At 31.5% G+C, this 24,233-nt stretch overlaps 3 protein-coding genes and 1 non-coding gene across 6 annotated transcripts; 1 reads left to right on the top strand and 3 right to left on the bottom strand.

Moving 5' to 3' along the window:
* Positions 1-4,036: 4,036 nt before the first annotated feature.
* LOC113872850 (cyclin-D-binding Myb-like transcription factor 1) lies at positions 4,037-7,323 on the top strand. The gene is made up of 2 exons (XM_027510701.1): positions 4,037-4,166; positions 5,320-7,323. Exon 2 carries the CDS (start codon positions 5,359-5,361, stop codon positions 6,988-6,990), a length of 1,632 nt encoding a protein of 543 aa, XP_027366502.1. The 5' UTR covers positions 4,037-4,166; positions 5,320-5,358; the 3' UTR covers positions 6,991-7,323.
* A 2,164-nt stretch (positions 7,324-9,487) lies between these two features.
* On the bottom strand, positions 9,488-9,559 carry TRNAD-GUC. The gene has a single exon. It is a non-coding gene; the product is annotated as a tRNA-Asp (tRNA).
* Positions 9,560-10,771: 1,212 nt separating this feature from the next.
* On the bottom strand, positions 10,772-16,809 carry LOC113871093 (ribokinase-like). Its single transcript, XM_027507865.1, has 13 exons — positions 16,734-16,809; positions 16,593-16,655; positions 16,409-16,498; positions 16,260-16,337; positions 15,633-15,707; positions 15,155-15,207; positions 14,528-14,678; positions 13,854-13,964; positions 13,234-13,360; positions 13,042-13,136; positions 11,455-11,593; positions 11,217-11,269; positions 10,772-11,065 (listed from the first exon to the last, which is right to left on the bottom strand). Exons 1-13 carry the CDS (start codon positions 16,797-16,799, stop codon positions 10,982-10,984), a joined length of 1,185 nt encoding a protein of 394 aa, XP_027363666.1. The 5' UTR covers positions 16,800-16,809; the 3' UTR covers positions 10,772-10,981.
* Positions 16,810-17,515: 706 nt separating this feature from the next.
* On the bottom strand, positions 17,516-23,892 carry LOC113872597 (ribokinase-like). 3 transcript variants are annotated; one of them, XM_027510276.1, is made up of 13 exons: positions 23,753-23,892; positions 23,600-23,655; positions 23,426-23,515; positions 21,840-21,917; positions 21,679-21,753; positions 21,118-21,170; positions 20,582-20,732; positions 20,137-20,247; positions 19,290-19,419; positions 19,102-19,199; positions 18,504-18,642; positions 18,000-18,052; positions 17,747-17,830 (listed from the first exon to the last, which is right to left on the bottom strand). In XM_027510276.1, exons 2-13 carry the CDS (start codon positions 23,645-23,647, stop codon positions 17,747-17,749), a joined length of 1,110 nt encoding a protein of 369 aa, XP_027366077.1. In that variant the 5' UTR covers positions 23,648-23,655; positions 23,753-23,892. The 3 variants fall into 3 exon arrangements, with proteins under 3 accessions (XP_027366078.1, XP_027366077.1, XP_027366079.1); XM_027510277.1 differs by lacking the exon at positions 23,753-23,892 and having other exon boundaries at positions 17,516-17,830; positions 19,102-19,202; positions 23,600-23,658; XM_027510278.1 differs by lacking the exon at positions 20,137-20,247.
* Between the last annotated feature and the right edge of the window lie 341 nt (positions 23,893-24,233).

The raw sequence follows: 24,233 nt of genomic DNA, 5'->3' as shown, positions 1-24,233 counted from the left end.
AGAAATTTTAAAAACAAAAGGATAATAAATTAAAGCGTGTAAGAAGATAACAAAGAAAATATAATAAATCATATACTTGCGGGGCGGTAGCACGTCTTTCATGGAATCGGCAAGTACTGTAGACTTCTTAAATAAAAGAGAATATAAAGATATATAAATTAAAATAATATTTTATGACAAAGATTAAATATAATTATTAAAAAATATTTAAAAGTTTTGATTTTGAGCATTCTTAAAATTAATTTAAACAATAAAAAAATATTTTATTGATAATTTATGAATATTTTAGTGCATTGAAATAGTTTAATATTTGATTAAATTAATATGACCAATAATTATCAAATTAAGGAAAGTGCGATTTTAATGAAAAATAATAATTTCATTTTATATAAAAGTTTAAAAGATATTTGTTATGTTATTAAAAAAACATATAATTGAATGGGAGAGAAAAAAAATTACAAAAATAATTTCATTCCAAAAAAGTTTATTCTGCTTTATAAGTTTAAAAAAAAATTACTTTCATGTATAGTTTTCTTCTAATGTAATAACGCTTGTTTTTTAAGAGACAAGTATTAAGACCAGACTGAAACTAAAATTTAGATAAAACATGAGAATGCAATAAATCTTTTAAGTGTGTAAACAGTGAAAGATTTAAATTTCACCATCACTTAGAATAAGTAAACTTACATCTTTACAATAAAATACTTTCATATATATTTAAGTGGTATTAAAAAATCGGTGACTAAAATAACTAATTTTTTAATGAAAATATACAATTTATTAAAAATAGTACATATATATATATATATATATATATATATATATATATATATTATATAAACTAAATGTATCTTTCATCGAAAACCATTATTTTTAAACGAGTGGAACCACCAGCAAAATCAGCACAATTTGTGACAGTGTATATAAGTTCATTAACTTGACTTGCATAACAATTTTACCATTTATCTTTATTGAAGGTAGATGTATATCGCCGCTGGAGGCTAGAGCAGGTGTTAACGTGTATCGCACGAGTAATTATTCTAATTTATATTAATCCAATCATTAATTTATAACTTAAAATATTAATTATTATCTTAAACATACCGATTAAACATATAAAATATAAAAAACATTATTCTCTCTCGGTGATACAATTTTTAGATTAAACAAATTATTATTATTTTATTAGATGCCTTTAATTTCTTACCCAAGGCTCGCGTCGCTGGATTTTGGTAGCGTAAACATGGCATACTAGTAATTAATAGAAACTGTTCGGGCATTGAGGAAAACCGTGTGTAACTAATTTAAATAATTAAATAATTATTAATTGTAGGAACTTGCCAAGCGTTGTATTTTTTTCTAGTTAAGAAAAATAAATAAATTAAAAATGATATTGTAAATATATTAAAAAAAAATTTGGCATTAAAAATAACTTTTAATATTTTTCATTTTGTTAATCAATATCTTCAATATTTTCATTTATACTGTATACTCATTTTGATCCTATTTAAAAAGTTCTTCCAATTAAACTATACATATTAAGAAGAATAGTTAAAATTTGTCAATGTATTAACTCCTGAAACATTAATAATAAAGTTACAAATATTTAATATTTTTAAATAGTAAATACAACAATAAATAATTTAAAATATTATAAAATCTCATATTAGAGAGCATTGATTTAAAAAAAAATAAAATATCAGAATAAATATATCACTGAAATGGGACAAATATTGAATGTAATATTTTAAATATTTTAATGTTTATTTTTTAATTAAAAATTTACTTTAACAACTACATGATAAATTTTAATATTAAAAACCATCATTAAGCTTTGAGATAGAATTTTAATTCGAATATTAATTAAAGAACAGTTTCAAAAACACAAAACAATCTCATAAAAGAAACTGTCCTAAACTAAGAAGAATAAGGAAACCCCCAAAGAAAAGCTTACATGGAATCGATAGCAAAGCCTACTAAACGAAGATTAATAAACCCCCAATCAAATTAGCCACGTGTAAAGAAGTATATTCCCTGAAATTGTCCTAAACTATTTGGGGGTTTGAATGGGACCCACAGAAAGATTTTTCAAAAGGCAAAAATGAAAAAAGCTCAACACGGGACAGCTCGTTATACACGGTTTCGCAAGATGCATCCAAACAAACATTAGATTTTATTTTATTTTATTTTTTAAAATTATTTTAATTTCTAAATGATCGTTGCACGACCCATTGGATAAATTAATGCATATTTTTAAGTATTTTTAAATTACATTCTTGTATAATTAGGACCATAAAAATGAATATTGTGATTGGCCAAAATTATTTAAAAATAAATAAATACTATGAAATTTATAAAAAAGAAAAAAAATGAAGCTTTCATTGTGGGGTTCGCAAATGCGCTTTTCCCCTATGAACGTGATGAGTAATGAGTAATCATAGGAAGAAAGTGTGCTTTTTTGGGACACAACTTGGCAAAACGATGGCGTCTGGTCACCGCCTTGATATACGGAGTCCATTAGGATATTTGCTTTTTTGGGTCTGATAATGGTCCACACTCCACACACCCCTACCCTACAAAACGTAAAAGCCGTAAGGGTACCTTCCATGTCACTATCGGTGCCCTCTTGAGAGAGACAAACCTCAGGTTGCAATTTTGTATGACAAATTCTTACTACATATATCTTCTGTTTGGATTAATGTGACTTTTATAATTGTAATATGACTTATAATTGAAATAATAGATCACAATATTCTTTACTTTTAAAACACACTAATGATTTTTCACTTCGATAATATTTTCATAATGGATGTTCTTAAAAGTGTATTAAGTATAGTTAACAACCGATAAATGTTGCAAATTAAGTGCAGCTGATTCATAAATATAGAGTCACATGTGCAAATGTGAACTTTGAACTAATACTATTATTCAACTGCATATATTATTTTTATTTTATCACCTAGCAAGTATATGAAGCACAGCTCATTTGACATGCTCAACCACATGGACAAACGCAGCACGACAGAACCCAAACGTGAACATAAAGCAAATAAATGAAAACCAATTGGTTTCCAAGCTTACAGGGAAAAAAAATTGAGTTGAAAGTTTCCAAAATAATGAGTTAGATGCATATCAGACTCAGCCATTTGAGTTCTACTTGGTGATAAAATATACTTTCAATTAGCCATTGTTCTTTTATATCTGCATCATCTTAATTCTTAAGGGACATTGACGTGCCCGTAACAAACAAATGCACAATTCTTTGTACGCAACTCTTATTAGAAGTGTAACTCTAGGACTTTGTCATAATCTTCATATCCTATTTTGATTAGAATGATCAAAACTAATTCTCCATCGCCCATATGCAAATTTTATTTTTCGTCACATTTATCAGTTGTTAATTAAAAAAAATTGCCCATATTTTAGCGTCATTCAAAATTCAGCATTAGAAATTTTTAATTTTAATATTTTGTGTTCAAGTAAAATAAAAGAATTATTTTAACATTAATTTTAATATTCAACCATTTTTTTATCTACTCTCTACACTTCTCCCCTTTTTGTTTGATCAATTTACCTATACTTCTGTTTTTGTTTTAGTCCATCGATTCCAATAATTACACTAATGATAAAAGAGAACCCAACAACCTATAGCCCAAGGCAATACAACAATGTCATCAGAAAAAAACACAAATCTACCCTAAATTGAAGATTTTCAGAAGAATTAAAATTTCAAAACAAGTTGTGATGATATATATTTTAATGTAATCTTATTCTCAGCTTTCTGGAATCTAAAATGGAAGAAGCATCTGATATTAGTTCGAAAAGTAGTTTCTGCGAGAAAATGTAAGGGTCAGAATTGAAAATATTTGAACAAAAATTTTGAAGAAGGTGTAGGCACCAACTGGTTTGTTGGCCCAGTCCATTACGGAATCGAAAACTAAATTTAAAAAAAAATTGTCAAAATTAATAGTTGTAAAAATCCCAAAATACCCTTAATCCATAAATCCCTAATTTCCCAGCTCCCTCGGGCACACACGAGAACCCTTTCGCTGTTCTCCCTCTCTCTGCCCCCTCTCCTCGCCGGAGACGACATCATATCCGGCCTTTTTCCGGCGATTTTGATTGCCGTTCATCACTTCACTCTCCTCTTCTCAAATAACAGAACGGTGAGACCGCTCACTACCCTCTCTTACTGTTTTGCGTCCACGTCGAGTTATCAACTCAATAGCTTCACTTTGTCTTATGCATTGAGCATTTTTTGGTATTATATATGTATTTATGTATATAGTTTAGATTATATACGTGAATAGCGTAAGTTCAAATGCATAGGTTAGATTATATATGCCTTCAACAAAATTTTAAAATAGCGGCATTAGGCTATATGCTATCCTTGTATTGGGTTTTTGGAGTCAGTTATGCATCTGAGTAGACCGAAAATTCGATTTTTTGGAAGGGACATTAAAAAGGTAGCTTTCTGCCTGGAACCTTGGTCGATCAGTCGTTCAATCCTTTCCTCTTGTTCAAATGCATTTCTAAAGATTCTCACAACACAATGGACTCCCCTACTGCACTGAGACGGACCCAGACCCCCTACCGAAATGGCTATGTACTGTTCTTTATATCAAGCGATAGCTTTCTCAGAGCAGTTTCATGAGAGGGGGGGGGGTAAGCGCAATTCTTCGATTCTTTTTTAGATATAAAAATCTAAATCGGATAGGATAGATGGATGGGTCTATCTCTCTCTCTCTCTCTCTCTCTCTCTCTATATATATATATATATATATATATATATATATAAAATGGATTTCTTTCTATAGATAAGTAGCGTAGCAAGAAGCCCCAAATCAAGGATTTTGCCAGGAAAGACTGCACTGCTTTGGGCCCAGGAAGCGAAGGGAATGAGCTCGGCTGCTTATCCTCCACACTGGATTTTCTCCTCGCCCTGCGCGCCATTGGGGATTGATAACTATGATTTTAATGTGCCTTTGTTTTTATATAATGATGTTATGCTCAGAAAAGGCATGCAGAGAAACTGGTTTTGTAGTATTGAAGTACCGTATGAGTGTGTGTATGGGTTTTCTGGTTCTGGTCATGTGGTTTAGAGTTGAGTGGGTTGGGCTGGTCTACATTGATGGAATGTGTGATCTTCTTCTTGTATAGTGACTTCTCAATAAAGGGGAAAGTTACTTCTTTATTGTGCTTTGATGTTCTTATTTAATAGTGTATTGTAAGAATTTCAAGTTTGACATTTGATTTTGTTCTTCCTCGTTGAAATCATGATTTATATAAATTGTTCTTTGTTGTTTTCATTTTTTCCAGATCTGTATTCGGGGTATTCCCTGTGATAATACTTATCTCATGGAGGAAAAAACCAAGAAGAAAAGGTCTAAGATTGACCTAAGTGATTTGGGAAGTAGTTTTGATTTGGATTCAAGTAAAAGAAAGAAAAAGGAGCCCAAGGAGAGGGAGAAAAAGCATGCAACTGACAAAATACTCAAGTCAAATGAATCCCTCGAGGAAGATTGTACTGTTGAAGCAGCTGACAAACAAACTTGCTCTGTTGAAGGGAATGTCACACTCATGTGTAATGAGGAAGAAAAGAGCCCTGAAAATAAGAGTAAGAAGAAAAAAGAGAGAAAAGGTGTTGAGGTAACAAATAGTAACATTGCTGATAATCAAGAAGTGCAGGTCTTGGATGTCAACCAGGAAAGCAAGATGAAGAAAAGAAAAAAAATTGATTATTCATTAAATGGAATGCAAGAATTGATTTTTTCAAAACCAAGCAAAAGAAGTAAAATGACAGAAGATAATGAGTTAGAAGGCAACGAAGGTGAAGATGATGACCAAGGCAAGAAGAAGAAGAAGAAGAAGAAGAAGAAGAAACTGTGTGAACAAAGCAAAAGGAAGGAGCATGGTGAGTTCAATAGCAATGAAGGTGATTCACCTTTGACTAGAGTTGAGTCAAGAGATGATAATGCAGGTTTCATTGACACTGATGTTGATGATCAAAGCAAAGAGATGAAGATAAAGAAGAAAGTTGAGGCGGATACTGCTGAATCAACTAACCCTGGTTCATCTAAACGCAAACGGGTAACTTTTTCTGATAAAGTGGATGTTTGTTGTGATGGCTTAGTGCGTGGGAAAAGGTTTACGCCAAAAGAAGATGAGAAGATTAAATTGGCTGTTTATGACTATATAGAGTCTCATGGTTTGGGAGACGAAGGTCTAGACATGATTCTCCATTGCCAATCTCATCCTGAAGTTAAAGATTGTTGGAAGGAAATTGGAGCAGCCTTACCTCAGAGGCCTATGTATAGTGTGTATTATCGGGCTCATATTTTGTTTGAAAGAGATGAGAAGCGTAAGTGGACACCTGAAGAGCTTGAATTTTTACGGAAGGTCCAGGAACAACATGGATCTGATTGGAAATCAGTAGCTGAAGCATTGGGTAAACATCGATTTCATGTAAAGGATGCATGGCGCAGAATAAAATTAACAAATACAAATAAAGGGCGATGGACCCAAGAGGAATATCAAAAATTATTTGATTTAGTAAACCTGGATCTACGTGCGAGAGCTTCAGATGGTTATAGAAAATCAAAACATGGTATGTTGCGAGATAATATTGGTTGGGAGGCAATTGGTGATAAATTGGCCACTAGAAGTAGTGCACGCTGCTGCAAAAAGTGGTATGAGCAATTAACGTCACCTATGGTTGCTAGTGGTGCGTGGAGTGATACTGATGACTATCGTCTGATTAGTGCTTTATTTACTCTGGATCCTTGCACCATGGCAGAGGTAGATTGGGACAATCTGCTTGAGCATAGGCCTGGTGATGTATGTAGAAAACGATGGAACCAAATGGTTCAATTTATTGGACAGCATGGGGGGAAGCCATTTGGTGAGCAGGTTGAAATTCTTGCAAAAAGATTTTGCCCTGACTTATTGGAAGTGAGGGAGGCCTTTGATGAAAAACCTCTGCGATGTTGACATTATTATCCTATTGGGTAGAGTGATTTTGTAAAATGGGAATATGTATTAGTTTATGATTTTGTTGTTTTTGTGGGATCATTCAACATATCAAATTGGATTCTGAATTGCAGTTTTAGGGTAGTTTATAGCAGTGTTTGCTTGTAATGGATGAATTTCACCCTTCTTTTGTCCTTAGTCCAAAGTTGGAAGTTATTTAAACATGTTTTTTTTATTAATGTGACAGTGTAAGTGAAAGTTTGATGCTACTTATGGCTGCTTGTTTGATTTTGGTCTAATTAGTTTTGCTAATTCCATCGTGAACTTCATTTGGTGATAAATAAATCTTTTGGGGCCTATTTGTTGGCTTAAACAACGATTGATGATAAATAAATCATTGAAGAAGAAAAAAGATTGAAATGAAATGAACTGAAGCTGCAAATTTTGCAGTTAACTATTTTCTGACTCTTTCCCTGTCTCCATTTCTTGTGTTTTATCATTTTTGGACCAATACCTGTGACATGATTTCAACCAGCAGTTAATGCATGAATGACAAGGAGAATTTGTTCATCAGTAGTTAGAATAAAATAAAAACTGTGTACTATCATTATTCATCATGAAAGTTTTTTCTGCTGGTGAAACTGTTGAAAATTTTAATTGCAACTGGACTCATTCTAAGTGTGGTTTGTCAGGAAGACCCGAACTTGTATACATACCCTTGGATATCCTCCAATGATACCAGACGACCTTACAGAATCAAGTTTGGTATCTGCATTGGACGGAGCAAGAATTGTATATTTTGATGCGAGGTTGTATGAAACTGCTATTATCGTTGCTCGTGAGTTTATAACCTATATAATTTACTTGCAATTCTGATATAAACCTGTGAGGCCATAATCATATTTCAGATTGAAAGTACAATAACGAAAATAAAGTTGAAGCATGCAAAATTTCAAAGAAGCATACACTTTTATACAGTATTTAGTATAAAAGTCAACATTGATTTCTGCTAACATTTTTTTAATTAAAAGAATACCCTGTCAGCACACCAATGTGAATGGTTGAAAATGAGACAGCAGTAACTTAAATGATAGAGAAGTGTGAGAGGACGATAGTATTTCAGAAAAATGTAATCTGCAATGCATAGAGAATATTGCAACCCATCAATCAGTAAAATCAAAATTGTTTGTGTTTCTCATCCTAATATTCATTCTTTTTCTTTAATCACTTTGTATCCACTCTGTTTAATTTTTTATTAGCATTGCTGATGCTATGAGTAACTTTTATGTAACTTCCCTTGATGTCTTGCCTTCCTTTTTTTGTTTTTCTTCATAAAGGAGGTTGGAGGTGAGAAAATAGAGCTTCTTCTGAAGGGAAGTAAACAAAATATATTTTTTTCCAGTGCAGGCAGTTAGGAAGAATATACGTAATTGATGCAGAAAGGCCAAGGGAAGGGTTGGATGATCTCCTGAAATTAGCTGATTATGTTGTATGTTCAGCGAAGTTTCCGAAGGTAAGTGCATTGTTTAACCTGAAAATGCTCCCATAGGAAATGTACAAAACTAGAGTTCTCTCGTCAATCTTGTCTTCATATGCAGAAATTTTGAATTGATTTTAACAGTCCACATTTCTGTTTTATCAGTCAACCAATAAATATATTAGTTACTGAATAAAATATATGCTGTCTTAGCATCAGAAGAAAAAGAAAAGACTATACTCTTTTTTATTTTGTGTGTGGTCTGCTGATATTGTAATATGTCTATTTGCATATGTTATTTCAGTTATCTTATCTATAAGCTATTTTCATTTTGTGATGGGAAAGGGCATTCCATGTGATACCAATGGTGCATATCATTTTCCTTTTTCTTGTTGCTATAGCTTTTTTAATTTCATGTACATATTTTTCATTTATTTATTGAACCCTTGTTTTTACACTATTCTGTGGGGTAAATTTATTTTAAGCATCACTAAATACACTCACGATCTACCATTTTCTGCTGACAGGCATGGACAGATGCATCAACTATTCCACAACCACTTGTTTCTATGCTTTTAAGGTTGCCCAACATAAATGCTTTTCTTGGTTGGGTTGTGCTTAAAATCTGTGCTTTTCTGTGCCTTCAACAAAATTTGTTATCATGCTTGCAATACAATTTCAACTTCAAGAACTAAGCTGACAGACAATGAGGGTTTACAACTGATGAATGGCTAAGAGGCTCATGATTGAGCTTAGCTTGATGTTGAAAGCTCTTGCTTATTAATCTTTTTAAAATGGGTTGGGTCGTATAACTAGTTCATTGAGCATTGTGTCGTGATAAAATAGTTGTGAAATATTGCTTTGGTTGTGTTGATTCGGATCTTAGCCAATGAAGAATTATTTGGTATCACATTTGAATTGCTTCCAAAGGTACATCCAATTCTTAGAGGTAGATCCACTACCCATGAAGCAGGTTGAAGATTCAGTTTGGCAGTGGACATGAGAACAAAAGAAAAGGTTGGAAAAAATTAAATTATAATTCGCCGTTGCCGGGGATCGAACCCGGGTCGTCCGCGTGACAGGCGGAAATACTTACCACTATACTACAACGACTTTGTTGAAGTGTTCAAAGATATAATTTATTTGACCGTAATATCATGTTAATGAAAATAAGTTGTAACTGAATGCGAAGGTCCTGTGCATTTTTTTGTCGTGTATTTTATAGGACAAATATTGAGACAACCTCTTTTTTCAAAAAGGACAAAAGAAAAGTTGGTAGAAAATAGTGGGTTTTTCATAATTCGGAACCCTCCCTCCAAAAAAGGCTATAAAAGATATCCACCAAAAATTGTTTTAAAAAAAGTGAATAAAAAGTGAAATGACAAATTTATTTTTCTCCCAATTATAGTTAAATTATTATTTAATCAATTACCTAAAAAATCTACTCGTATCCTAATCCTTTTTTTTATTAAAAAAAATCATTTGAATAAAGCTTGAATTATTTTAATTCTTGAATACACCCGAGGCTTGATGTATCAAGCTTTATCAGCTTTTGTATGTATTTTTTTAATTATTTAATTTTTTTTATACTAACCCAATTTACTTTTATTTATCATTTTAATTCATTGGTTAATAGATAATCTTTTTTCTTGCTAAACATTAAGTACGCTTTTTAAGAAATCCCAAAAATAAAAAATGATAAGAAAAAACAAAAGAGTATAAAAATAAAAAATTTGAAAGCTCTAGATTATTTTGTTAGTTTGTTCATTTGATTTATTATTTCTCTTTATTTTATACTAATAGGCACGTTTCCTGGTTAAAATTATTTTTTCAAAAAAAATAAACTCTCTTAATTACTAAAAATTAACTAATGTATAGTTATTATTTTTAAAAAATCAATTGACTTTAATTTGTTGCACTTGAAAAAAAAAACTGAAGTAAAGTCTAAGCTATTAACTTTCATAGATTTTCCTTACTTTTCTCATTTTTGTCTTTATTTTATTATTCTTTTGACATGAAAATACTTTAATTTTTTATTATTCTTATAAATATTAATGTATAGTTTTATTATTATTGTTGTTGTTTGTTAATTTTTGTCACCGTTTGATATGGGAGAAAATAAAAGGTGTAATGATTTCCATAATTAACTGCGATATAAGAGGAATGTATAAAGATGTGACGAACTTCAATATCCACCTTAAAAAAACTTCTAGGTTTCTAATATTTTTACTAACCAAATAAAGTTGCTGGTAACACCCTTCTAAAATTTTTTTGTATTTAAATTTTCGGTTTTCTCCCATTGCACAGAAACACATAGTAATCCATGATGGGAAGTCAACAACTGATAGCAAAGTTAAAAAATAAAATCAAAATGGGAGATAACATTCAGTTCCTCCCTTCAACCGTGAAAAATCAAAGAAATAGAAACCAAAATTTTTAAGCGGAGCCAAAATGCCCAAGATCATTAACTCCATTGAACAATTCAGTTGAATATCCTGCTGAAGACATCTCATATGCACAAGACCGGTGGAAAATCTAGTGAATAAAGGATGCTAAGCGTGGGTCTGCACGGTAGGGAAGACCACTTCGTGCTCCTAGATCTCTGCACTTGGCACCTGCCTGAAATGGCATTGAAGTTCATAAGCTCTTGTACCTAACCCATCCCCATAATAGGTTGAATACATCTAAATTTTCCTAATTGAAGTACAAATAAGGCATCCTCTGTGTGTGTGTGTGTGTAATGTAACTGCTTGAGTACAAGACCACATACCACATTAGCAGCAAAAGATAGCATTGTCTCTGGTGAAAACTTGGCACAGATAGCTGAAACCAAATCAAGCACAAACCAGATCTCATCCATATATATTCACAGAGGAGAAGTTTACATGGTGGTCATGAAGTTTAAATGTATGACGTAGAAGGTTTTATGCAAGTCGCACATCTTATATCATGAATTCGTGACCTTTCAAAGATCATGAGGAAAAGATAGAACGAAGTTGTTGCATTACCATAGATAACTGCTCCAATAAATGCATCCCCAGCACCAGTGGTATCAACGAGCTCTGATGATGGAATGCTCTCAGCTGTTCCAATGTATAACTTCCCACAAACGGTTCCTATCCCCTCTGCCTTCAATTTTGCCACTGACTGGGTGAATTAGAGGGGAAAAGTTATGACTAAAAAGTTGAAAAAAAAAAAAACCGAAATAAGCATGTAATTATTTCACGTTATTATCCCTCTTTCTAGAACTTCCAGGATCCAAGTTATTCATTGTCACTATGCATGCCAAGAAAAAATTCCTCTGCAACACACTCGATTCAAGAAAAAACCTACTATGAAATTAATATTTAGAAGAGATTAGGTCGAATGTTGTAATTCTAAGTTCTAAGTAAGTTATACTGGTCTATTTGTGGACAATTAAAATTGCCTCAGTTGTTTAAAGATTTCAGTGTCTTCCAGGTCAAAGATTGACAAATGAATGTAGAGCTATTAAATTAGGTCACAATTTCTGCATAGATTTTCTGGCGTCCCTATAATGTCTTATTAATATTGCTAGATAATCTAGGCATCTTAACAAAAAAACAACAGTGTTTTCTTTCAGTTTGGTTTTTGGTACCGTCTAGAAACAAATAGTTATACAGCTTACTATCTGAACAGTTGATAAAAAAGGTCACCTCATGTCTGAGGGTGAGACAACAATATTGACCTCATGAATGTTCAAAGAACACACAGTGCTTGCTTCAAGCATGATATAGCATTTGCTGAGTAAATTTTGCATACAGCAATACACTTGGTGATAATGGAAGATAGTCCAACTAAAAGAGGTAGAGAAAGACCTTATATAGCATGGACACATCACAGACCATTTTAGTGCAGTGTCGTCTTGTTGGACACAGACATTTCTACAACACACACTGCTCAGACCCAGCAATCTAAAACAAAAAAAATATGTTGTACTTGTTCATGGCCAGTTAAACTATGACAAGTTCTGATAGGAATTGTACCCCGCCCTCTAGGTGGGGAAAGGTCTACCAACGGAGATAAAAGACTATTGGGCCATGTGTTAGGGGCAAAGGGAAAATTTGTAATAAGTTAGTTAGAGCTAATTCTGTTATATTGAGAGTTGCTGTATGGAGTGGGCATATGGTGATTGGAACTGATATTTGGGGCAGAGAGATTCTCTCTTGCTGGGGGAGCATTGCTCTCAAAAATTCTTCACTCTTTACCTCTTACTATTTTCTTCTTTCTATGTTTTGCAAGCATCTTTAATACTGTGTTATGAATAGTTATAATAGACGTATTAGGATTATGGTTTATGTTAGTATTATTATAACGGGCTTGGCCCACTAGGATTATATATGTATCTTTGTAAATATAATGGTCTCTACACATTGTAGAGCATCCAATTCCAGCACACTAATCTGTCTCTCTATGCTCTCTCTCTCTCAATTCTACATATACTATACATATCAAGTTCATTTAGGAAATCTTTTCAGAAAATGTCAATAGAAATGATACTCCATGTTAAAGTTTGGTGTTAGACTTCAATAATACCACAACAGAGAAAAAAGAATTCTGGGTTTCATTGACATTACTGATGATATGCAGGTTGGAACTGATACACTCTTATTCTTTCTCAACTCCAGTGATTCCAATAAGCTGTCTACATCCACTTCTTCTGTGGAAGGACCTGCGGTCAGAAAAGGCACAGTAAATGAAAAATCTGTTTGCATGAAAGGTAAATACAACATACAGTGACTAATATACCCGCTATCATCTGTATGTACCATTTATACTTCTCTCAAGCATTATACAACCGTCTTTTCCCAAAGTAACAATCGCAAATTTTATGTTGGGCAACCTTAAAAGCATAGAAACAAGTGCTTGTGGAATAGTTGATGCATCTGCCCATACCTGTCGGCAGAAAATGGTAGATCGTGTGTATTTAGTGATGCTTAAAATAAATTTACCCCACAGAATAGTGTAAAAAGAAGGTTTCAATAAATAAATGAAAAATATGTACATGAAATTAAAAAAGCTATAGCAACAAGAAAAAGGAAAATGATATGCACCATTGGTATCACATGGAATGCCCTTTCCCATCACAAAATGAATATAGCTTATAGATAAGATAACTGAAATAACATATGCAAATAGACATATTGCAATATAAGCAGAGCACACACAAAGCAAAAAAGAGTACTGTATAGTCTTTTCTTTTCTTCTGATGCTAAGACAGCATATATTTTATTCAGTAACTAATATATTTATTGACTGACGGATAAAACAGAAATGTGGACTGTTAAAATCAACTCAAAATTTCTGCATATGAAGACAAGATTGACGAGAGAACTCTAGTTTTGTACATTTCCTATGGGAGCCTTTTCAGGTTAAACAATGCACTTACCTTCGGAAACTTCGCTGAACATACAACATAATCAGCTAATTTCAGGAGATCATCCAACCCTTCCCTTGGCCTTTCTGCATCAATTAAGATGGGTATATTCTTCCTAACTGCCTGCACTGGAAAAAAAATATAATATTTTGTTTACTTCACTTCAGACGAAGCTCTATTTTCTCACCTCCAACCTCCTTTACGAAGAAAAACAAAAAAAGGAAGCAAGACATCAAGGGATAGATAAAAGTTACTCATAGCATCAGCAATGCTAACAGAAAATTAAACAGAGTGGATACAAAGTGATTAAAGAAAAAGAATGAATATTAGGATGAGAAACACAAACAATTTTGATTTTACTGATTGATGGGTTGCAATATTCTCTATGCATTGCAGATTACATTTTTTTGAAATACTATCGTCCTCTCACACTTCTCTATCATTTAAGTTACTGCTGTCTCATTTTCAACCATTCACATTGGTGTGCTGACAGGGTATTCTTTTAATAAAAAAAATGTTAGCAGAAATCAATGTTGGCTTTTATACTAAATACTGTATAAAAGTGTATGCTTCTTTGAAATTTTGCATGCTTCAACTTTATTTTCGTTATTGTACTTTCAACTCTGAAATATGATTATGGCCTCAGGTTTATATCAGAATTGCAAGTAAATTATATAGGTTATAACCTCATGAGCAACGACAAGAGCAGTTTCATACAACCTCCCATCAAAATATACAATTCTTGCTCCGTCCAATGCAGATAACAAACTTGATTCTGTAAGGTCGTCTGGTATCATCGGAGGATGTCCAGGGGTATGTATACAAGTTCGGGTCTTCCTGACAAACCACACTTAGAATGAGTCCAGTTGCAATTAAAATTTTCAACAGTTTCACCAGCAGAAAAAACTTTCATGATGAATAATGATAGTACACAGTTTTTATTTTATTCTAACTACTGATGAACAAATTCTCCTTGTCATTCATGCATTGACTGCTGGTTGAAATTATGTCACAGGTATTGGTCCAAAAATGATAAAACACAAGAAATGGAGACAAGGAAAGAGTCAGAAAATAGTTAAGTGCAAAATTTGCAGCTTCATTTCATTTCATTTCAATCTTTTTTCTTCTTCAATGAAAATAAAATAACACAATCTACTATTTTATGTTCAAAACCCTGCAGAGGACAGTGACCATAATGGCATAATCTCAACTAGATCCACTTATTTGGTCCTCTCGTTTGGAATTTAGATCATGAATATACTTGGTGGAAAAAGACAAAATTGTGTAAGCATATATAAGTCAATGACCATTACGTTTGGCTGTCCACAATAATATATGTAAATGGTGAAGTTCCCTCCTTAGATACCTGCATATAACAGGGAACATAACAACAAAAGTATTAAAAAAGTATTCCAGGCAATTGGAACTCCTAATTGTCTATTCACAATCCCCACTAACTAGTTTTTTATTTGCAATATCCAAATCACCCTGAATGAGATAATTATTCTTCAAATAAAACCTTAGCTTTTTATTTGTCTGTACACATTTAATCGTGGAACCTTAAAAAATTATAATTATAAGTAGTTACTGAGGAAAGTAAACAGAATATTGAGAATGCCAACAACATTGAAACTAAAAAATGTATATATAAACAAACATAGGTGAAGAGTTAGAAAGATGACAATGGTTATTGGCCTTCAATTCATGGAGGAATTATAGTGTTGCCCATAGACTAAAAATCATAACTCAGGCTTTGTGAAGATTACAAACAGAATAATCTTTAAACATTACCACAATAAAGGATGTATCTACACCATCATCCTGTAGCTCATCTAATATTCCCCTCCCTTGACTGTCATCAGCAACCTAATCAGTGTCAAACACATACAAATACAATGGTATCAGTGGCAGGTTTGAACCATTAAATAACAGATATTACCAGTTTTTAAAAATAAAATAAACATGATGAGTGTTTGGCTTAAAATAAATAAATAAAGTATAAATTTGGCCCCTACAATTGACACCAATTTTTGTTTAGTCCCTACATGAAATAATCATACATTTTGGTCCTTATATGAAAAATCGTCTACTGATCAATCCCTGTCATTTATTTAAGTTAAAATGGTGTTAAATCTAGACCCTATATTTGACATTATTTTTCATTTTAATCCTTATACTTGCACTCATTTTGGTCTTTATATAAAAACTCTATGTTTTGGTCCTTGCATTAAAAATAATAGTAAAATACATTAATACCGTTATAACTTCAGATGATGGGGATCAATTTATAATATGTTTTTCATACAAGGACTACAATTTAGACTTTTTTTTTATATTATTATTAATAGGAACCGAAACAAAAGTAAGTTAGATATAAGGGATAAAATTATAACTTAACCATAAATAAATAAATAACACCTTAGATATGAGCCTTGGTTTTAGGCCCAAGCGAGCAAGACAGGTTAAAGCATTGCCAGCATTACCACCTCCTTGAACCTGAGATTAAAAAAAGCTTAATGTGAACACAGCACAAAACTAATGGAATGCGAAGAAAAAGAAAAAGGGACCTTTAAACTGGTGCTTCTGATTTTGTCATCTGGATTAGGGTAAGCAGCAACGGTGGCCAAGAAATCGATGGAAACCCCTCCACACCCTATCTGCACACACATGCAAACAACGAACAAGCCCTCTAATTTGGTGCTTCGAATTGAAATGGAACCACAGAGAGAGAGAGAGAGAGAGAGAACGCACAACGACGTCGTTTTGAGGTTGCGAGCACATGTTGGCCCTGCAGCGAGGCCTCCTCGACCCAAACTAACGATTAACGAAATGAAAAAGCAAAAATTAGAAAAAGTAAAAGGATTTGTGAAAGTAAAAGGGAGAGTTGATTACGTTGTAGTAAGAGTTGAGAAATGGTTGTGTGAAGGTCGAAGAAATCATAGTGCAGAGGTTTGACATGTTATGCTGAGTGAGTGAGTGAGTGAGTGAGTGATGGATGATGATCATCAACGTTTCTTCCGCCCACCGTTTCCTTCAATTTCAACCCACCATTTTCTTTTTTGTCTTTTTCAATTTTTTGTTTAAATCCCAGTTTTATTTGACTTTTGTTATTAAGCACCATAGAGTTGGAAGGTTTTATTAAAAAAATATTTATTATGTTAAAGTTTGAGCTTATTATTATTTTTAGTTTATTTATATATTTAAGATACATTTAAAAATACAATGTAATTAAAACATTTATTTTAAATAATTATGTAAAAAATTGACTATAATTTTTTTAAAATGAGCTATATTAAAAAACGAGTTTATTTCAATAAATCGTTTTAAAAATTTAATAAAATAAGTTAAAAAATAACTCATGAAAATTATAAATAATTTTTTTATAAACTTTTCTAAATGCTTCTTTAATTACTATGCAGGGGGTGGATTAAAAAAAATACGAGCTCTACAAATTCTGAACATGAACTTGTAATACATTTAAAAATTGATTGATAATTGTTAAATAATTAAAAAAATCATAAAAATGCAACTCATTTATAATTTTTTATATTATTATAATATTAATATTTTTTAATGTATATACCAAGACACATAATATATATATATATAATAATTTTTTTAAAAATAATACTATTAAATCCAACGCGTCAATAATGTTAAATACTATAATTTTAAATAAAAATTTCTTATTTATTAATTTTTTTACTGTATATCATTAGACACAGTGTTAGAAAAATCATTACAGGACAACACACTAGAATTAGAAAAGATTTAATGTACAAAATAACAACTAAAAACATAAGATAAAATTACAAACATTTGAGCTAAATGATAAATTTAAAACTAGAATACAAGAGCACAATTTGTGTGCTGACCCTTATTTCATCATGTATATTAGGCTGAATCTAGTTTGTGAAGGATGCTAGGCGTGGATCAGTGCGGTATGGAAGACCACTACGAGCACCAAGAGCTCTACACTTAGTAGCTGCCTGTAATTAGCATCAAAAGGAATCAACAAATTCGTTTACATCTCATCTTTGACAAACTCTTATTAAAGGAAAATTTTTAATGCCTTTTGTATGTCTTATACTGATCATAAATCCAAATTACACCATCTTGTTTCTAATTTAGTATTTACTTGCATCTTATGCTGCTTACCACAAAAGAAGCAAATGGCAACATTTTCTCTGGTGACAAGTTGGCACAGATTGCTGCAAATAAGATAGAAACTTAATTTTGAAATTGTAGCATCAAACGAACAGAACTAGCACAGTAGTAGTTCATTAGTGGAATGATCAACATTTACAAAAACAGAAGTATATTGTAAGACTAGAAGTCATGAAGACAATGGAATTGTAGCCAACAATGTAAGAGATTGTTTGGTTTTAGAAAATGTTTTCCGGTTTCATTTTGTGTACAAGAAACACTAAAAATAACTTTTTTTTCACTATTTCCTGCATAAATCTTTAAAAACAAGAAACGAAGTGAAAATAAGGTGACAGTTTTATAATTAAAAGTGAAAATAGAAAACTTTTCCAGAAACCAAACAGGCCCTAAATCTTCCTTGTGTGGCTGTTCTGAAATTCAGTAGAATATGTCCAATGGAAAAATCAGAAAATTCAAGCTTGCATGTAGAGTTAATATTGAAGAGGTTGCAAATACCATATAAAACAGCTCCAACAAAGGCATCCCCAGCACCAGTTGTATCAATAAGCTCTGATGGTGGAATCTTTTCAGCTGTCCCAAAATATAATCTCCCACACACACATCCTATCCCGTCAGCTCTAAATTTTGTAACAGACTAGGAGGATTAAGATAAAAGATCAATCCAAGTGGAATTTACCCAAATCAAAATTAGTAATGAAAAGTGATCTTATAGTGACACATTATTAAACATGCCTAATTAATGCAATATTTGCTTCAAAGACGTGGCAATGCAAGAAATTTCTAATTACATTACATTTGAACCAAATTTTCTTTAGAAGAATGATTTTTCTAATGCATACTTATAGGCAACATAATATGACTAGAATCCAGTTTGAGTAAATTTTTAAAAAAGTCCTTATAAAAAAATAAAAGTATAAAAAATAAAAATTTTCGCCTAAAAGGAAATCTCTAAAAATTTAATCACACTGAGCTAATTATAATACAAGCAGTCTCATAGTCATAATCACACTATTAATGCCAATAAGAATCAAAGTTCACTCTAGTTTTATGACACAGTAGGAAGAAAAAGCTACAAGTTTTAGCTAGTTATTACCGAGGATATGCAGGTTGGCATGACTGTGCTATTGTCCTTTCTCTTTGTTAATGAGATCAAACAGCTGTCTACATCGATTTCTTCTAAGTGAGAACCCTCTGCTAGAAAGTAAATTGGAACTTACGTGATATTAGGAAATTGAATGCAAAAGAGAAAAGGCCCAAACAAGAACGAAGAAGTATTTCTACCATCATCCTCACACTTCTCAAGCATTATGCAGCCATCTTTTCCCAAAGTTGCAATCACAAATTTAAGTCTTGGAAGTCTTAAAATAATTGAAACTAGTGCTCTTGGAATAGATGATGCCTCTGTCCAGGCCTGCCAAATTGTCAAAGCCACGTCATAAAATGGCAATCTTTCATGCTGATGAATTGTCACAAAGAAACAGAAGAGGAGAGAGAACAAAACAAGGTAAAAAAAAAAAAAACAAAGTACAAACATTCAACTTTAAAATTGATAAAACAATGAAATCAGGAAATGGATAATGCAAGTTGTTAACTCAAATCATACAGTTTGTCAATCACTATCCAGTTATGTGATCTGATTCATCAGTTTTCATTTATCTGCTTCTTAAACATTTTTGCTTGGTTTGATTTTTCAGCAATTCTTCCCAAAATTAACTTATGCACTTGTCTCTTCATTGCACCGCATGGTAAATGCACGTAATTTAAATGCGGTGTACATGAGAGTGATGACAAGAAATTATAAAATTCATGTTGGAATTGGAACACACGTGACCCACCTGGAGAGAAAGTGTAAATAGTTTTCGCATATCTGATAGAAGAAATTCAATATATTTATTATATAATTCCATTTTGGTACAAGCTGTAAATAGTTTCCCCAGGCCTTTCTTCCGACTATAAAGACAAAGCTAAAATTTTGAATTTGCAAAATACATTTCACGATCCACCAATGAAATGTTATAAATTTAGAATCCAAGAATAATTCAACATAACTGCAAGCTAAAAGAAGACTCACAGGCACTCAAGTGTTTATGATAATCTAGTGTTCTACGTCATGATAGTATTAACTTGCCTGTGGAAATTTTTCTGAACATACAACACAATCAGCCAATTCCAGTAGGTCATTCAATCCTTCCCTAGGCCTTTCAGCATCAATTAAGATAGATATATTCTGGCGAAATGCCTGAAAGAGCAAAAGATAAATATTAAATAAATTAGCTTATTTTTCATTAGGGGGTTCTCCCTTCAAATATAAATGCAATCCCCTTAGGACAACATTTATGAATCTTGCCATGATTCATTTATACGTGACAGGATCTATTTGTTTCTACAAAACTTTCTACAGAAAAGGGATTTGACCTTTTCTATCCTAATTATGAGGCATATGAGTTAGCAACCTCTTTGGAATAAGTACTGATAGCAATCACAGAAATATGATTTAATATAAATCTACTTAAAATAATTCTATATGGAAGCTTTGCATGACTCCACCTAGGTAACAACTGAGATGTAATTACCTCTTGAGCAATGACAAGAGCAGTTTCAGGCATCCTTGCATCAAAATAGACCACTCTTGCTCCATTCAGTGCAGATAACAAATTGGCTCGTGGAAGATCTTCTGAGACTAATGGAGGATATCCTTCAGTGAATATACAAGTCCTTGTTTTCCTGAATGTTCAAAGTTTTAGAATTAATCGTTTTGTATACCTGAACAATTCAGCTAGTCCATTTAAATCATTTAAGTTAGGCATGGAAATTTATCAGGCAAGAAATTCCATATCAAGATAGCACACATAAATAACATTCTATCTACAGTATGTCCATGATGTTCTTGCAAATGTTCTTTGTAATGTATAAAATTAACTGATGATATAAACAAACAAGAATGTGGAAATACTGCTAATCTAGTTTTATTTCCACATCTAAAGAAATTTATGTAAATGCCACTGGCGATACTTTCATTTTTCAACGTTCATTAAGCAAGAAATTGGATAGAACCTAGCTAAAATAAACATAATTTTGCCTATAAACCCTTTTAAGTAATGGCACATACGTTTGGCTGTCAACAATAATGTAGCTAAATGGTGTAGTCCCTTCCTTTGAGACCTGGAAACAAATGGAAAATGAAACCATGAAAGACTCCCCCAAATATAGAGATTAGACAATGGCACACACCAAATGCAAATGACAAATAATAAAATGGCAATAATTTTTTTTCCTGAATTTATTCATACTAGTAAACCGTATAGACCAAGTAGCTAGCTAAGCAACCAAACATAAGAGTATTTCATTATGATTCAACAACTATATAACCACATGAGTAGTGAAAATATACGAGGAATTCATCTTAATAATAGAATAAAAATTAATTGTAAAAAATTAAATTTAAGAATAACAATCTTGACCTTCCATACATATCAGTAAGGTCAAGATTAGCACATCTCAACTCTAATTATATGTATCCCATATATAATATACAATGCTTAAAGTATAAATATCTTTTTCTTTTACTATTTTGAGTTACTTTTTTGCAGTTTGCATTTGTAGGAGTAAGAGTGTGTGTGTGTGTATATTTATATATGGGTGTGTGTGTATAAAATATGCATATACATACCACAAAAAAAGAGGTATCCACCCCATCAGCTTCTAGCTCATCCAGCACAGCCTTACCTGGACCGTCATTCGCAACCTAATGATTTCAAATTGCATATTAATTAGTCATAACCATGAGATTAAGTACAGTATCATAAAAATGGTGCCAAAAATACAAGAAACCTTAGAAATTATTCTTGGCTTTAATCCCAAACGAGCAGCACATGTCAAAGCATTTGCAGCATTTCCACCACCTTGGACCTACCAACCCAAAAATCACAGTCAAACTTTGATCACCCTCATTAGCACATAACTTTACTATTATTAGGAATGATTATTCAGGAAAAATAATTTTAAAAAGACGTTATTTTTATATTTTAAAATAAACTAATTCATCATGTCCTGTCTTTGATCCAAATATATATACACACTAATGATCATGATTATCCATAATATATAATGTAATAATATAAAGTAAACAGCAGCACCACGAATAAAGAAATTAAGAAGAGTAATTTTAATAATAAAAAAAAGCAATTTTCTCTTATTTAGTTTCTTTGTCATGTAAGGAGAGGAAATATAATAGGACCCACAATTGGAGTTTCTCACCACCAATGCTGTGAAATTGACCTAAGGTGAGAGATTTTACATTTTTTCCTTTTAATTTATTTTTATATTGTGTAATTTTAAAAATAATATTAAAGTATAAATTTTTAAAAGTATTATATTGTAATTTTTAATTATTATAAAATATTTTTATATAATCATTTTATAAGATTTTTAAGAGATTTTTTTGTTTATCTTTAACATATGACTTTTTATAAAATTTCAAAAGAATTTATTATTTTTTTACATATTTATCCTCACATTTTTAAATTAATAATTAATATAATAATATAACTTGAATTTAATTAAAGATAAACTTTGAATGTTATAATTACTTTTTTAAAAATTAATATATTAATTGCTTTTAGCAACTTTTTTAAAGTATATTTATTGTTACTCTTAAGTGTTTGTCACTCTAATTTCAGTTATTTTTGTTTAAAATATTTTTCTCTCTTAATATATTTTTTTAAAACATTTTATACAATTAGTCTATTTTTAAAATAATTTTGTAAACCATAGTTCTTAAGACTAACTTTAAAGAACCAAAAAGTTTTTTTTTCTTAATATATGTGTGTGATTTTGATCTTTTTTAATTTTAAAATTTTAATAAAATAAATAGCATTAATTAGCAATATTTTAAAAAAATGCTATAAATTTATAATACATAATTGTTATTTTTATTAATTCTAATATATGAATAATTTTTTTATAGAAGTATAGAGAGAATATTATATTAAATAAATAAAGACAAATAACCTTGCAGAGTGGACTCAAAACAGACAAACACAAACGTGGGGTTAAAGTGAAAACGGTCCCCCACCGGACTGAAAATGAGTTGTTAAAGATAGGTTTGGTTAAAGTCAACGTCAAAAAATGTCCCTTGACCTCAACCTACGACTGCGTCAGAGGATTTCGACTAATGATTCATCATTCATGGGGGTTCATAAATGCCAATCAAATTAAAGAAAACCTTCAAAGCATGGCGTCAACAACAATAAGAAGAAAAAAAAATATTAATATCAATGTTGAGCGTTAATTTTAAGTAATTAAAAACACAACTTTCGTTGAAACATAATTTTAATAAAATTAATGTTTTTTAATAAGATTTATTTTTATAAGTATATAAAATAGTAAATAAGGGAATGAAGGAGGAGAAAGAAAACCTTGAGTTCAGTGCTTCTTATCTTGGCGTCAGGCTTGGGAAAAGATGCCACTACAGCCAGAAAATCGACACAAGCCCCGCCAAATCCAACCTGCAAAACAAACACACACAAATTGAAAATTCAATCGAAAGAGAGAGTAGGAATCATGAGAACGAAAACAGTAACAAGACTCACAATGATGGGATTTTCGGGGTGAAGAAGACCTGAATCTGAAGACATCATTCTAATGCCTGCGAAAAGTTAGCAATCATATCATATGGTATTATATAATAATGTATTTTATATTCATAAGAAAGTGAAATCATTAAGTTAATTTACTAAACCAACCTCGTAAATAACGTAGCAATTAGCGAGGGAAAGTGGAAGAACGAGTGGTTAATAAGTAGGAAGAAGAAAGCGAGAACAGAAAAGAAGAGAACTGGAAAGGTTTTATTTCACTTTCACTATGTTAACGTTATAATTGTTTGTCGCCACTGACAAAGCTTATTGGCTTCCATGGGTCGTGACTCGTGTCTGATAAGATTGACTTCTGAAAGCCCTACGCCCACGTCAGCTGACTTTTTATGTATAAAATTTATTAAATAATGTTTATTTTTTTAGTTGTTTATATTTTAATTCTGGAAGTGAATTTTTTTATCATTTTTTTTAAATTTTAATATTGTTAGATTAATAACTAACTAGATAAAATACAGGAGCAATCGTTCATCGGAAGTATAAATTAGTACTTCAATGAATAAATAATGATAGGACCTAATATTCAGATTAAAAAAAACATATATAGTACGTACGAAATATAATTATAAGTTTG

The sequence above is a fragment of the Abrus precatorius genome, unplaced genomic scaffold (assembly GCF_003935025.1).
Source record: "Abrus precatorius isolate BTA unplaced genomic scaffold, Abrus_2018 Scaffold7, whole genome shotgun sequence".
Taxonomy (NCBI): domain Eukaryota; kingdom Viridiplantae; phylum Streptophyta; class Magnoliopsida; order Fabales; family Fabaceae; genus Abrus; species Abrus precatorius.
This window is presented reverse-complemented; position numbering and strand designations above follow the sequence as displayed.